Source organism: Mirounga angustirostris, unplaced genomic scaffold (genome assembly GCF_029215605.1).
Source record: "Mirounga angustirostris isolate CCGP_5_RB_7025 unplaced genomic scaffold, mMirAng1.0.hap1 SCAF_2, whole genome shotgun sequence".
NCBI classification, from domain to species: domain Eukaryota; kingdom Metazoa; phylum Chordata; class Mammalia; order Carnivora; family Phocidae; genus Mirounga; species Mirounga angustirostris.
Window position 1 is genome coordinate 75,428,253 of NW_026991710.1, and position 14,874 is coordinate 75,443,126.

General features: G+C 34.0%; 1 protein-coding gene across 1 annotated transcript in view; it reads left to right on the plus strand.

The window, feature by feature from the left end:
* The window catches only part of GRID2 (glutamate ionotropic receptor delta type subunit 2), a 1,408,631-nt gene that overhangs the window by 748,248 nt on the left and 645,509 nt on the right, over window positions 1-14,874 (plus strand). Inside the window, exon 3 of the mRNA XM_064584815.1 lies at window positions 11,400-11,684. Coding sequence (XP_064440885.1) covers window positions 11,400-11,684 — 285 coding nt within the window. The remainder of the gene's footprint in view (window positions 1-11,399; window positions 11,685-14,874) is intronic.

Consider the following 14,874-nt stretch of genomic DNA (forward strand, 5'->3'; position numbering starts at 1 on the left):
AGCAGCCTGATAGGAGGAGAAATGTACCAATATAGTCTATTTATCTCAATCTCTGCTAGCCAACAATCCATCTAAAATAATGAGACCCATCCAAAAATGCAAGAAAAAAAATCCATTTTTAAAAAGTAAGTGACAAAAATAGACTGAGCTATAACCCAGATGTTGGAACTATCAAGCAAAAACTACAAAAATAACTATGGTTAACTATGCCTGCTGGGAAGGTGAAAAACATAAATGAATAATAGGTGAAATTTAGCAGAAAAAGAGCAAACTAAAGCAAAGTACATAAAGGGAAATCTATAGGACTAAGTATATTAGAAGAAAATAAGGGTCTAAAATTGATATCACAGCTTCTGCCTTAAAGAAAGAAGAGTGAACTAAACTAAAATTAAGCAGAAGAAAGGAAATTACAAAGAGCAGAGTGGGAAATCAATGAAATAGGAAACAACAACAACAGAAAAGCAGTAACAAAAATCACTGAAACCAAAAGCTGTTTCTTTGAGAAAGTTAATAAAATTGATTAACCTCTAGCCAGACTGATTAGGAATAACAGATGATACAAATTACCAGTATCAAGAATGAGAGAGGCAACATCATTACACATTCTACAGATATTAAAAGAATTACAAGGGATTATCATGAGCACTTGTATGCCAATAAATTTAGCAATTTAGATGAAAAGGACAAATTCCTTGGAGGATACGAACTACCAAAGTTCGTTCAAAAGAATTTAAATAAGCTAAATATCCATGTTTCTATTTATAAAATTGTTTTTATAGTTAAAAACCTTCTCACAGCTGAAACTCCACTCCCAAAAAGTCTAACTAGTGAGTTCTACCAAAGACTTCAGGGAGAAATAACACTAATTATAGGCAGAGCCTTCCAGAAAACCCAACAGATGTGACTGCATCCCAACTCATTTACAGAGGGCAGCTTTAACTTTGTGAGGACGGTTTAACATTCATAAATCAATCAATTAATTTTTCACATGAGAAGACCAAGAAAAAAAAATCCATGTGACCATTTCAATGGATGCAGAAAACTTTGGACAAAATTCAGGGTCCATCCCTGACAAAAACTCTCAGCAAACTAGGAATAGCAGGGAACTTTCTCAACTTCATCTACAACTTGGTCAAAAAACTATTTACAGTTAGGTCATACTTACTTGTCAAAGATGGAATGTTTACCCTCTAAGATCAGGAACAAAGGAAGGCTGGCTGCTCTTACCATATCTATTCAGCATTGTACTGTACTAGGCAGGGCTATAAGGTATGAAAGGAAATAAAAGTCATACAGATTGGAAAGGAAGAAGTGCAACTGACTTTTTTTTTGAAAATGATGTGATTGTCTATGTAGAAAATTCTATAGAATCCACAAAAAAAGGACACTAGAACTAACAAGTGCATTTAATAAGATTCATAATACAAAATCAATATGCAATAATCTGATGTATTTCTATATTCTAGCAATAAAAATTGGCAATTAAAATAAAAAGTACCATTTACAACAGAATATACATACTTAAAATCCTTAGTAATAAATATGACAAAAGAAGTGCAAAATCTAATTCACCAAATACTGCACAATACTGCTTAGAAAATTTTAAAAAGACTATGTTAAATGAAGATATATACCACGCTCACGAATCAGAAGAAGCAGTATTGTTAAGTTGTCAAAAATAATACTTTCTGTAAGCACCTAGGCTACTGACAAAATAATATAATGCAAGTATAAATAGCATGGTGGTAAGGGGGCATGTGAAATGGCAGAAAGCCGTGGTGGCAAGGGATAGAAGCTGGAGGTGAGCATGAAAATGTAGACTGGGGCTAGGACATTAAGGATTTTTTATGCCATGCTGAGAGTTGGGGATTTTTTCTGGCAGAAGTTGGAAGTTATTGATAGTTTTATCTGTTTTCAACTTTTAATTTTGAAGTACTTTTAGACCTATAGAAAGATTGCAAAAATAGTGCAGAGTTTCCTTATATTCCTCACCCCACTTCTCCTAATATTAGCATCTTACATAACCATAGTACAATTATCAAGCACAGTCTGTTAGCACTGGTTCACTATTATTAACTGTACTACAAACCTTATTCAAAATTCACCAATTTCTTTAATAATCTTTTTCTTTTTTCTGGTCCAGGATCTTATGTTACATTGAATTGTCATTTTTCTTTGGTCCCACCATTCTGTAATAGTGTCTCAGTTTTTTATTGATGGCCTTTAAAACATGGAAATAACATAATGAGAATTTTAAAAAATAGATATTCTTGTTTACAATGTAGAAGATTAAAAAGTTTAAGCTGGGGGCTGGGAAATCACACCAGCTGGGAGACAGCTTCAGTAATTGGGTTAGTGGTGATACAGATTGAAGTAAAGGACTGACAGTGACTATTTCAAGAAGGGAATAGTTTTGAGAAATACTTAGGTGGTAGAATTAACAATATGGGTCAACCAAAGTTGATGTGAAGGAGTATGGGGTTCAAGAGAGAGGAACTAATTGAAGAAGACTTCTGAGTTTGGGCTTTGATATTCTGGATAAATGGCAATAACTTCAGGAACATATTGGTTTTTTGTTTGTTTGTTTTGCTTTTTGTCATTCTGTCTTCCTCTTACATCTTACACAAACATAAACATTCAGTTCCCCATATCTTTTTACCATGATCTTACTCTTATTTTTAAAAGATGTAATTTGCTGGAGTACATTAAGTATTCTGTCACTCATCTTGGAAGAATCAGTTCTAATTCCAGGGTGTGCCATATTATAAAAGAATAATAATTTTAATAACTAGAATTTCCATAAAATGATGGAAAAATTTGAAGACAAACATATTGTATGATATGGATTATCATTCTTGTCACAATGATGTTTAATCCTCATACTTTGCTGGCTGGGATTATGCAGCTAAAGATCAAATTTTGCCTGTATCAACCACATACAACATTCTGCACTCATCTAGTTTCCTAAATTCTTATTACTGTATCTTTCATCAGCTGATGATCAGCTGTGGGGTACAGGATAGGGAAAATGTTTTAGATAAAATGATCATAACTCGGTAGCCTGTGGGAAAAAGGCCTTTTTAAACATGGTGTGAAGGAAAATATTTCTGACAGTAAAAGACTGACAAATCTGATTATATAATAATTTTAAAAGTTATAAAGAGCTATATAAATTATATATATGTATATAAATTTAAATTACAAGAAAAATAAAGGCAGTAATTTAACATATAAAGAACAGATAAAGGGTTGATACTAAAAATATGTAAAGCTCTCCCTCAGATTACCACAAGACAAACAAACCCAGGCAGAGTTCCTATTTCTTGACTGCCCCTGCACCCTCACCTTGTTGCGCTCTCTAGCATGCTCTCCGTACTCCAGCTACCTGGCTCTTCTTTTCCCTCTTCAGTATCCCATGCTTTTTCTGCCACAGAATTTTTGCACATTCTATTTCTTCTGTTTGAAAGTATTTCCTTCACTCTTTTTCATCAAGGTAACTTCTCTTCACCTAATTAGTTCCTACTTATCCTTCAGATTGCAGCTCCAGATTCACTTCTGCCTATAAGGCTTTTCCAACCCACAGTCTAGGAAAATGCTTTTGGGCTATCAGAATAATGGCCCTTGTTGGCCTAGCACCTACTCGGTACATCATTGTACATGCATTTGAATGTGTTCTGCCTCTTCCATTGTATACTGGCCTATTTTTGACTACCTCCCATCCTAAGTACCAGGCCCTTGCCTGATACAGTATGTATATTTTACATTTGTAACATATAGATATTTATGCACATAGGTGTGTTCATTGCAGAATTGTTATTAACATTAAAAGGGAGGAGACTAATCTGAATTTCCATAAAGAGAAGCCTATGAAAGTATATAATTGGAAGGTTGTAGAGTCAACATCATAAAATCCATGTTCCAGCCTTCTCTCCATGGATTACTGGAAATGTAAGAATGAGCCTCAAATTAGTGTTAAATAAATGAGGATAGGAAATTTATACAGTATAGCCATGTGCTGATAAAGTAATTGAATGCAAATAAAAACATTTTATAAATTCCAAACAACTACACAAAGATAAAGAGACATTTGGTCACTATTTTTATCATTTTTATCACATCAGTGTTAGTGGAACCACTTTAGGGACTGATTGAAAGTATACTCAATATTTTTAAGTTCTTCTTAAAAGTTTGTGTCACCCTTCTTAAAATTATCTGTATATACTCTTTCTTTTTGGAGCTGAAACTATGTAGGATTAATGCCTTAATCCCAAACCCAAAGGAAAAAAGAGAAAATGGTATCATAATCATTGTTATTCTTTTCTTTTTTACATCCAGGCAGCTGAAATATCCTGAATCTTATATTAAGAGTGAGTTAAGTGATGTACAGTTTTTTATATGTGCCTTTGTGTTTAAAAACTTGAGTTTTCAGTTGTCTGTGGCCCAGGCATTGAAGTCTGTGCTAGATATGAATCCCAACTCTGCCACTTCCTAATAGTGTGAATTTGGACAATGCGTTTAACTTCACTTAACCAGTTTCTTACTTGAAAATGACAATAATAATAGCTCTTCTGCATAGGGTTGTTATGAAATGTAAATGGAAAAATAAAATGACTTATGCTAGGTGCTAGGTTAAATGTTTAGTCCATGTCAGGCTTAGATCACAAATGAGAGATTCATGCTGGCTTTAGGTGAATAAAAAGAGAGTCGACTGAAAATTATTCAATTTTTCAATTGAACTCATTTAATGGCTTGTAATCAACCATTTTAGCCATTTATATTCTTTTAAAGAAGAAATTACGTCTTAATGTTTTTGATTATAATTAAATGAATTTTTCTGTATCAATTACTGAGTAGGTAATTATGATTAAACTGGACCTTGTAACACTATTTATATATAAAGACCATCTTTATTTAGAAGAATTTGTTCCAAATTATTATGTTTTTGGCAAACTACATTGATGATTAATCAAATTAATCCTACTTTTTTTATGCCACCTCTCAGATGGTTGCTGAAAATCATATTTGCAAATAATGCTAAATGTCTGTATAGGCTCAAAGTATTTTGTGTTACTATATTCCTACAAGTATGAAAGCAAAGGTCAGGTGCTTTTTGGTGATTGAAAAAGAGAAGGAAGTAATTATCAACACTGGGCTTGTGATTCATTAATGAACTAAATAGGAAAAAAGAAGTTAAATTCAGCTTTTGTAGAAAGAGTACAAATCTTTCATCTGCCATGGAAGCTTACCTTATTTTCTCATTTTTAAGAGCTCACTGATTATAAAATTCAATATTGATTACTGATTTTATTCAAGAAAAATAATCCATCATATTAAATGTATTGATCAATTTTAAAATAGGCCCTGACTTCAGATATGATAAAATATAGAAGCTACATACATTTTAGAATGGTGGAAATATGGTACTCTGTATCTGAATTGGAGGAACTTGAAAGAATGAAGATTCATTCCAAGAATAAACTTCTTAGCTTATTATTTAGAAATAAAATGGAGATAAGGATCACCTTTTGAAGTACAATAATTCTTATTAACTCTATGTATCTTCTTTTCTTATACCTCACCCCCACTTGCAAATTAAAAGAATTAGAAAAATAGGGAAATTCTACTCCCCAGTTATAGCCATATTGTCAACAATATTATTGTAAAAAAAAAAAAAGTAAGAGAAAATCAACAAATATTAGATGTTCTGCAACAATCACATCAAGAAGAGTATTACAGTTACAGTCCACCAGACTCAGGTTTTCCAGAAAGGGTTACACATCAGAACTACTCAGATAATACATCATAATGCAAGTACATGGCCACTAGCCTGTAATGAATAAACTAGAACTTCTAGGAGTAGACTTAGTCATCTGTATTTTTTTTTAAAACTCCACTTTGAATTCTGGTACAGATTTAGAGATTTTGGAAACACTATGGTGAATAGATTGGGAGATCTTTGAGGATGGAATCTGCTTATGCATTCTCTGATCTCCAAAGAAGTTCCTGGCTCATAGTTAAAAGTTGATAAATGTGTGTTGTAGAATAAATGTATGAATGGAATGTGCTAAGGTCCTGATGTGACTTAAAATCGCTCGAAGAGGTTATATAGGGACAAATTGATCAATATAAATAAGTTAGAAAATATATCAAAGGGAATAAATGTATTCAAGAAAGATGGTGCTATCCAAAAATAGTTCACTGAGTCTGCCTTGAGAATTAAATAACAGGTAATCGATTTTAAGACCCTTTATAGATTTTACTTCTAATCACATTTTATTTAATAAGAAAAATAAGACTCAAACTGCTTAGTTTCAGAGATAAAAAAAAAAGAGTACATGAACATCATTTAACTTAAATTTACACATTTATACAGAGAACTTCATTTTCATAACTGCTGAGTGACCCAAAAGGGTAAAAGTGTTACTAATTGCAGTTGCTATTAAAAGAGGACGGGCGGGGAGTGGAGAAGGAGGAGAGGGAGGGGGAAAAAAGGTGTGCTTCCAGCAATTAGTACAGGCTCCAAACATCTTTGATAGTGTTAAAGTCTCAGACAGCTGGAGTCACCAAACCACCAAGAGGTTCAATATACTCTATGTTTGGAGGTGTGTGTACATGTATACATAAAATAAATAAATCATGGGAGTTGAAATAATAGTGGGAAAGTAATATGATATTGAGAAGTCCTTGTTTTGGATTCTTACAATAAAAAGGTGGTGGATACCCATAAAAAACACACTCTGATCTTGCAAATTCAGTTTCACACTATCTAATAACTGAAGAATGCATTGTATAGAACTGAAAGTCTAAATAAGTAGTTTTCTAACAGTCGATACGTGGAATTCTTGTAGCAAAAGTTAGATTGCTTCACTAATCTTTGTTCCTGTTCTTGGTGTAGCCCTTCATTTTCTCAAATCTCTCTTCTGCTCTCATCAGTTATAATCTCTTTTTTTATGCTCACCTTTATATAGGGCCCTATGAAGGGTCAATGTCCAGAGCATATAAATTTGTATCTTTTCTTCTCCGGCCAATATTGGTAAAATGGGGCAAAGTGGGTGTCAAGTATCTCCTTGATAGGTTGCTTTGCAGACCCATTTATATATGTGCCCAACCAGCGTTGTTTTGGGGTCACTCAGTTTCAATTCATTTTAGGTGTGTGGGCTTTTCCTTTTCTCCTTAGTGGATCAACCTCTTTTTACCAAACTTGACAATACACAATCTCCAATTGAGCTTTTCCCTATGGAGACCTGTCTATCTTTTCTTTACCACACAAAATTGTAAGGTTACCAGTATCATTTGCTTACTATGCTGAAAAGCATTTTGGACAATAAGTTAGAGACCTGGGTCTTCTATTTTTTTAACGGGGTACTGTATGTTTTCTTGACAACTGTGAACAACAGAAGTTGGAACACCATAAGTGGGATACATATCTAAGACCTGCAGGCTACTACTCTCCCAGTCCCTTCCTATGAAAAACCTAACACAATGATTTTAGTACTCTTTCTTTATGAGTCTCAAAATTTTTCTCAAAATAGTGTTTCAAGATGCCAGCTTACCAACCCAGTCACAGATGGCATAGCAGTTAAAGTTGATTTTCCATCCCTGGACTACCTGATTTCCTTTTTTTTATTATTATTGTTATTATTATTTATTTTTTTAATTTTATTATGTTATGTTAATCACCATACATCATTAGTTTTTTTTTTCTTTTTTTTCTTTTTTTTTTTAATTTATTTATTTGACAGAGAGATAGCACAAGTAGGCAGAGCGGCAGGCAGAGGGAGAGGGAGAAGCAGGCTCTCTGCTGAGCAGGGAGCCTGGTGCGGGGCTCAATCCCAGGAGCCTGGGATCATGACCTGAGCTGAAGGCAGTCGCTTAACCAACTGAGCCACCCAGGTGCCCCTATCATTAGTTTTTGATATAGTGTTCCATGATTCATTGTTTGCGTATAACACCCAGTGCTCCATTCAATACATGCCCTCTTTAATACCCATCACCAGGGTAACCCATCCCCCCACCCCCTCCCCTCTAGAACCCTCAGTTTGTTTCTCAGAGTCCATAGTCTTTCATGGTTCGTCTCCCCCTCCGATCTCCCCCCCCCCTTCATTTTTCCCTTCCTACTAGCTTCTTCTTTTTTTAAACCTATAATGTATTATTTGTTTCAGAGGTACAGGTCTGTGATTCAACAGTCTTACACAATTCATAGTGCTCACCATAGCCCATACCCTCCCCAATGTCTATCACCAAGCCACCCCGTCCCTCCCACCCCCCACCACTCCAGCAACCCTCAGTTTGTTTCCTGAGATTAAGAATTCCTCATATCAGTGAAATCATATGATACATGTCTTTCTCTGATTGACTTATTTCACTTAGCATAATACCCTCCAGTTCCATCCACATCATTGCAAATGGCAAGATTTCATTCCTTTTGATGGCTGCATAATATTCCATTGTATATATATATTCCACATCTTTATCTATTCATCTGTCGATGGACATCTTGGCTCTTTCCATAATTTGGCTATTGTGGACATTGCTGTTATGAACATCAGGCTGCCCATACCCCTTCAGATCCCTACATTTGTATCTTTGGGGTAAATACCCAGTAGTGCAATTGCTGGGTCGTAGGGTAGCTCTATTTTCAACTTTTTTGAGGAACCTCCAGACTGTTTTCCAGAATGGCTGCACCAGCTTGCATTCCCACAATAATCCAATCAAGAAATGGGCAGAAGATATGAACAGACATTTTTCCAAAGAAGACATCCAAATGGCCAACAGACACATGAAAAAGGGCTCAACATCACTCGGCATCAGGGAAATCCAAATCAAAACCTCAATGAGATACCACCTCACACCAGTCAGAATGGCTAAAATTAACAAGTCAGGAAACGTCAGGCGTTGGCGGGGATGTGGAGAAAGGGGAACCCTCCTACACTGTTGGTGGGAATGCAAGCTGGTGCAGCCACTCTGGAAAACAGTATGGATGTTCCTCAAAAAGTTGAAAATGGACTACTTGATTTCTAAATTACCTTTCAGATTTAATATTATATGGTTTTCTGATTGTAATTTCTGAGGATTCCTATTTTTATTTTATAGAGAGTTTTCAGTCATCCTTCCTTATATATTTAACAAGATAGATAATACCAAATAGTAAATAATCTAAAAGTAATACATTTGCTTATATAATAATAGCAATTGTTTCTAGTGCTTGCTTAGTTTGTGTTCTCACTAACAGAGGTTAATAGGAAGTAACATTGTTGGTTTGAAGAAATCACAGATTATGTACTAAAGCAAAATTATATGATAAATAATGATTTATATATGACTCAAGAGTTTTTCTTTTTAAATATGAAGATTAAAATAGACAATTTTCATATGAGACAACATATAATACTTAAAATGAATTTTCTCATCTCAATTTCTATACTTATAACTTTATAACTTTTGTGATAGATTTATGTAAACTGTTGTATTTATTTGATCATCTTAAATTAGTGTAATCTAAACATGGAATTCAGTTGTGTATACCTTAAGCTATTCTCCATATTTTGATTTTAAATGCTAAATGAGCCAAGTTTTCAGACAAAATCTTTTTTAAAAAGTGAATACCTATTTGCTTAATAAATCAGTAATGGTCTTCTTTCCTACAGTGAGGAAGCAAACTTTTGACCAGTGTTTTTGCCTAAATCCATTGTAACTGGAAATTCATATTGCTTTTATAAATGTTGAATTCACAAACCTGAGTAGGTTCTATGATTTTTACTGAAACTTCAACCTCAATCTGTTATGGCCTAAGAAGCATTCATCCTTGATGCAACCTTTCAAATTCATTTGAAATCATATAACCTGTCTTATGCTTAAAAATAATGTCCCTGATAGTTATTAATTTATTTTGTATGTACTGGTTGGCTTAAAATTAATCATAATAAATTTATTTGGTGTTTATGTGCATGTCGTTAATATAGTACTTCCAAGCTTGCACTTTGTCAGCCTTCATTAACTGGCCAATTAATTACATGGAGGTACTTCTCATCTAAGTTTTTCTTTGATTTTTTTTAAAACTCTGCAAAACAGATTATAATAATGTATAAATATTGAGAATATTATACCTACAGTGCCTAAAATCTAGAATAATGCCTGGATGAATTATAATAATGGGCCTTCTCAAATAATATTTATTTTACCTTGATTCCATCTGAATTTACTTTTGATTTTATTTCTAACCTCTTGCCTTCAAAGATTGGCACTCTGAGATTGCTCAGATATCTTAACTCTTATTAAGACTTATTAAGAGTTAAGACTTATTAGGGGGAGCCTGGCTGGCTCAGTCAGTAGAGCATGCTACCCTTGATCTCAGGGTTGTGAGTTCAAGCCCCACATTGGGCTTAGAACTTACTTTAAAAAATAAATAAATTAATTAAAATTTTAAAAATCAAAAGGCTAAAAAAAAAAGGGCACCTTGCTAGCTCAGTTAATAGAGTATGCGACCCTTGATTTCAGGGTTGTGAGTTCACACCCCACATTGGACATAGAGATTACTTTAAAAAAAAGAGAGAGAAAGTTAAGACTTATTAACTATTTTTCTATATATGCTGTGTCTTTATATGTATTTATAATTTGTATTTGACCCAGTTTTAAATATGTTTTGAAGTAAACATATATGCATACCCAGAATAGTTAAAATGAAATTAAAACACAGATAATAAATCATATAATAAGGATTAGAAATTGTTCAACCAGAAACCAGAATGAGATAATTGTTGAAACTTAGTATTTGATTTGACCATGAGTTTTCTGACTGCCAAGGAAAAGAACAAAAACATTTTCATTTTTCCAGTTTAATGAGAGAGACAAAGGGTCATTAAACTTTAGATACCAGAATGGCTCTGTTTTCTGTAGCCAGAAATTCCTTACTTAAGCCTTTCATCTTCCTTTTATTCATTCACCAATTTACATATTATCTGCTTTTTGAAAACCTTGTATTACGTACTCAGTGAGGAATTGCCTTTTCTCTGAATTTATACATTGATCATTATAAAAGTATAGCTGTCACTAATTGAGTGCCTATCATGTGAAAGGCAAATAACAGACACTGAATTATCTCCAATCCTAGCAATAATCCTGCAAGATTCATGCTGTTTACCCTCTTTGCAGATGATGAGAATGAGACCACGAGAAGCTAAGTAATTTGCACAAGGTCAAATAGCTAATAAGGGCAGAGTTCGTTAGCTGAATTCCAGTAGCGTTTTGTAATTTGAGGATTTCTTCATGGAGAATGTTCATTTAAAAAAAAAAAAAATCCGTAGTTGTGTAATAACCCCATAAGCTTTTTTCACTGTTCCTCCAAAAGAGAAGTTATATGAAACCCATTGACATTTGAATATTACTGTGCTTTCTTGCAGCCTGTGAACTTATGAATCAAGGCATCTTGGCCCTGGTCAGCTCCATTGGCTGCACGTCAGCAGGGTCCCTCCAGTCTCTGGCAGATGCCATGCATATCCCCCACCTCTTCATACAGCGCTCAACAGCTGGGACCCCAAGGAGTGGCTGTGGACTCACGCGGAGCAACAGGAATGATGACTACACTCTCTCTGTTCGCCCACCTGTCTACTTAAATGATGTTATCCTGAGAGTGGTCACAGAATATGCCTGGCAGAAATTCATTATATTCTATGATAGCGAATACGGTAAGTGTTTGTGATTTGTGTGAGTTTTGTAAGCTGATATTTGCATGGCAAGTAACTTCATTAAATCTTAAAAAACTTCAAGGAGCTTACTCATTGTTAACTGTGATTTTCTTGTTCTGTCATAATCTTACAAATCTAGCAGCAAAAACAAAAAGTTTTACTGAGTTCAAGTTCAGTCGTTTGTATTAAATCACTTTGAAGTCAAATTAAAAAATAAATACCTGTCCCTAATGCTCAGTTTATAAATGTTTCTAAAGGGAATTTGATTCCAATATGTCTTGATTTTTCAAATAATGAGAAGTCAAAGACAATACCGTCTTTCTCCCTTTTCAAAAACATTTGTATCTTTATAGAATAATAAAACACTGTTTTGGACAGATCCTGGAACACTGAAAATAGATGCCTATTTATATTTATTGGTTCAAAAAAAAAAAAAAAAAAACCTGACCTATTTCCTTACATCCTTACACTCTTTGGGAGTAACGGTTTATATTACTTTATAGTTAGCATGGCATTTTGTCTGCAATATGAAATTTCACAAAAATGCTGAGTAGTATGAAGACACTTAATTTATTTAACTCCCCAAGATAAAACACAAAGCATTTGCCCTAAATTTACTATAATTTGAGAAGATACTTTGTCTCAGTATTTTTACTTGTGTTACATTAAGAAAAGTGAACAAAAATGACAACTATAGTTTATTTTTTTCCTGAACAAATCTATTTTCTAACTGACTGATCCCAAAGATGTTCAAATTTAGTCTGTCCAATTTTTGTCATTAGGGGGAATAGAGATGGATATAATAAAATGAGAGGAAATTAGCAGGTCTTCATGAAGATATGTATTTTGAAACATATGTTTCTTTAGAGATTTGCCTTAAAAAGGAGTCTCAGAAAAATGTTTTCCATTCAGGATGGATGGGTCTAGTTTTTATTTTTTTATTTCAAAAAATCACGAAGACTTCACCCTCTGTAGTACAACCAATTTTTTCTTAGCAAATAAATAAACATTTAAAAATAATGGTTTTCTTGTCATAATCTACCCAGCATTGTGAACAATACTAGAGAACAGTTACACAAGAGCGAGCCAGAAAGTGGCATCAGTAGAACTGAGCACAAACAGGTTGGCAGAAATCTGGAAAGCAGCGAATAGGAGCCCCTGTGGACTCCCACGGAGGGAGACCAAGTGGCAGTTACATTTATCCCTAAATATTCAAAGGTCGCATGGGGTTTTGGCAGCCAGAGTAGATTAAACTTGACGGGGAAATTTCAGCCAGAAGTCTGTGGCCCTCTCCAGAAGCACACTTGTCTCCAGGACGGAAATCCTTATTTTTGTTACTTAAGTCATATTATTTAGGGATCACAGAACAAAGACCAAGAGACTGAAATGAATAAAATTAAACAGAAACGAAAAAATAATTGGCTCATCAGTAAAAGTAAGGGTTGAACGCAAATTTGAAATTTGCTGATAGGATTATTTAGTGAATGTAGTAGACTCTACCTCTGGAATCAGTATGTGGAATATGCCTTTGTCAGTTTTCTTTCCGTCATATTATCTATGATTTTTATTACCTTAACTGGCATTCTTATGACCTCTGCTCAAATATAACTTGAAATAATGAATTTTTAAACTGTAAACCTTTCTTTAAGAGGGGGAAAACATTTTTTAGTTAGTCTTACCAAAGTAGTCCAGTAAAATAAAGAACAGAAAAGTGATTTTTTTTTAAGATTTTATTTATTTATTTGAGAGAGAGAGAATGAGAGAGAGCAAGCACATGAGAGGGAGGAGGGTCAGAGGGAGAAGCAGACTCCCTGCCGAGCAGGGAGCCCGATGCGGGACTCGATCCTGGGACTCCAGGATCATGACCTGAGCCGAAGGCAGATGCTTAACGACTGAGCCACCCAGGCGCCCCACCTCCTTATTTTTTTTTTTTTAAGATTTTATTTATTTATTTGAGAGAGAGCATGAGAAGGAGGAAGGTCAGAGGGAGAAGCAGACTCCCTGCTGAGTAGGGAGCCCGATGCGGGACTCGATCCCGGGACTCCAGGATCATGACCTGAGCCGAAGGCAGTCGCTTAACCGACTGAGCCACCCAGGCGCCCAAGAAAAGTGATTTTTGATGAAAGTTTTCACAACATTAAAATGAGAATTTTACTTTTTCATTATATACATCCATGAGGAAAAAAAATCCCTTGTTATCTTGTTTCCAAGTCCTATATGGTTTACAGCTAGGAAATTCTTATAAGAGAATACATTTTTATTATTGATGAGGCAAATGTTTTTGAAAATGTACAATAAATTCATAGTCATAGAAAATCATTTACATACATTTGAAATTCCTTATTCTCTTTTCCTCTGTTTAATAAGTAAATAAGATGCTGTAATCACAGTGCATGACTGGAGTTCTCTGTTAGAAGCAGGATTTGTTTTAGGAATAATAATAATAATAATAATAATAATAATAATAATAATATGTTCTTTTACTTTGATGATAAACTTGCTTTTGACTTACTTTTTAATTTAATAATTCATGAAAAACTACCCTGCTCATATCCTTAAAATTATTTCCAGTAATACTCTTGTTTAATAAAAGAAAATTTCCCTTTGATGCTCACAATAAATCTTCCTAGTAAAGAACTGGGCTAGAGTCCAAAATAAACATCAAGCTATCCAAATACCTTCTACCTTGAAGAGGGCTACATGTATTTACATATCCATTCATCGATGTCATCATTTTAAGTCCAAACATTGGAATTATACTTGACTTTTATCTTGGTTATCAGGAATTGCTTTCATTAAGGAATGGATTAAGCATCATCTATGCATGAAATAAGGCATCCTGCTGGAGCCAAATGTGATTAAAGATGTATTTTGCTTATAAAAATATACCTTAAAAAAAAGAAAAAAAAGATTAAGCTTCTGTATCCAGTTAATTAGAGAAACACTTTTTTCAAAAGCAGTTAATTATGATTAAGGGCACAGTATAAAAGTCTACATTAAATTCCCTAACAAAGAAAATTCAAGTGTTTGATTCTAAGTAAATGGATGAAAACAGAAAAAAAAAATGTGGAAACTTTATTTGAATGGATTGATTCAAGACATTTTTAAAAAGGCTTGAAAAGAGTTTAGGAAGTGTTGAGCTTTTAAAAAATGCGCTATTTAAGAAATGTTCATTGCTCACTTGCTTAGT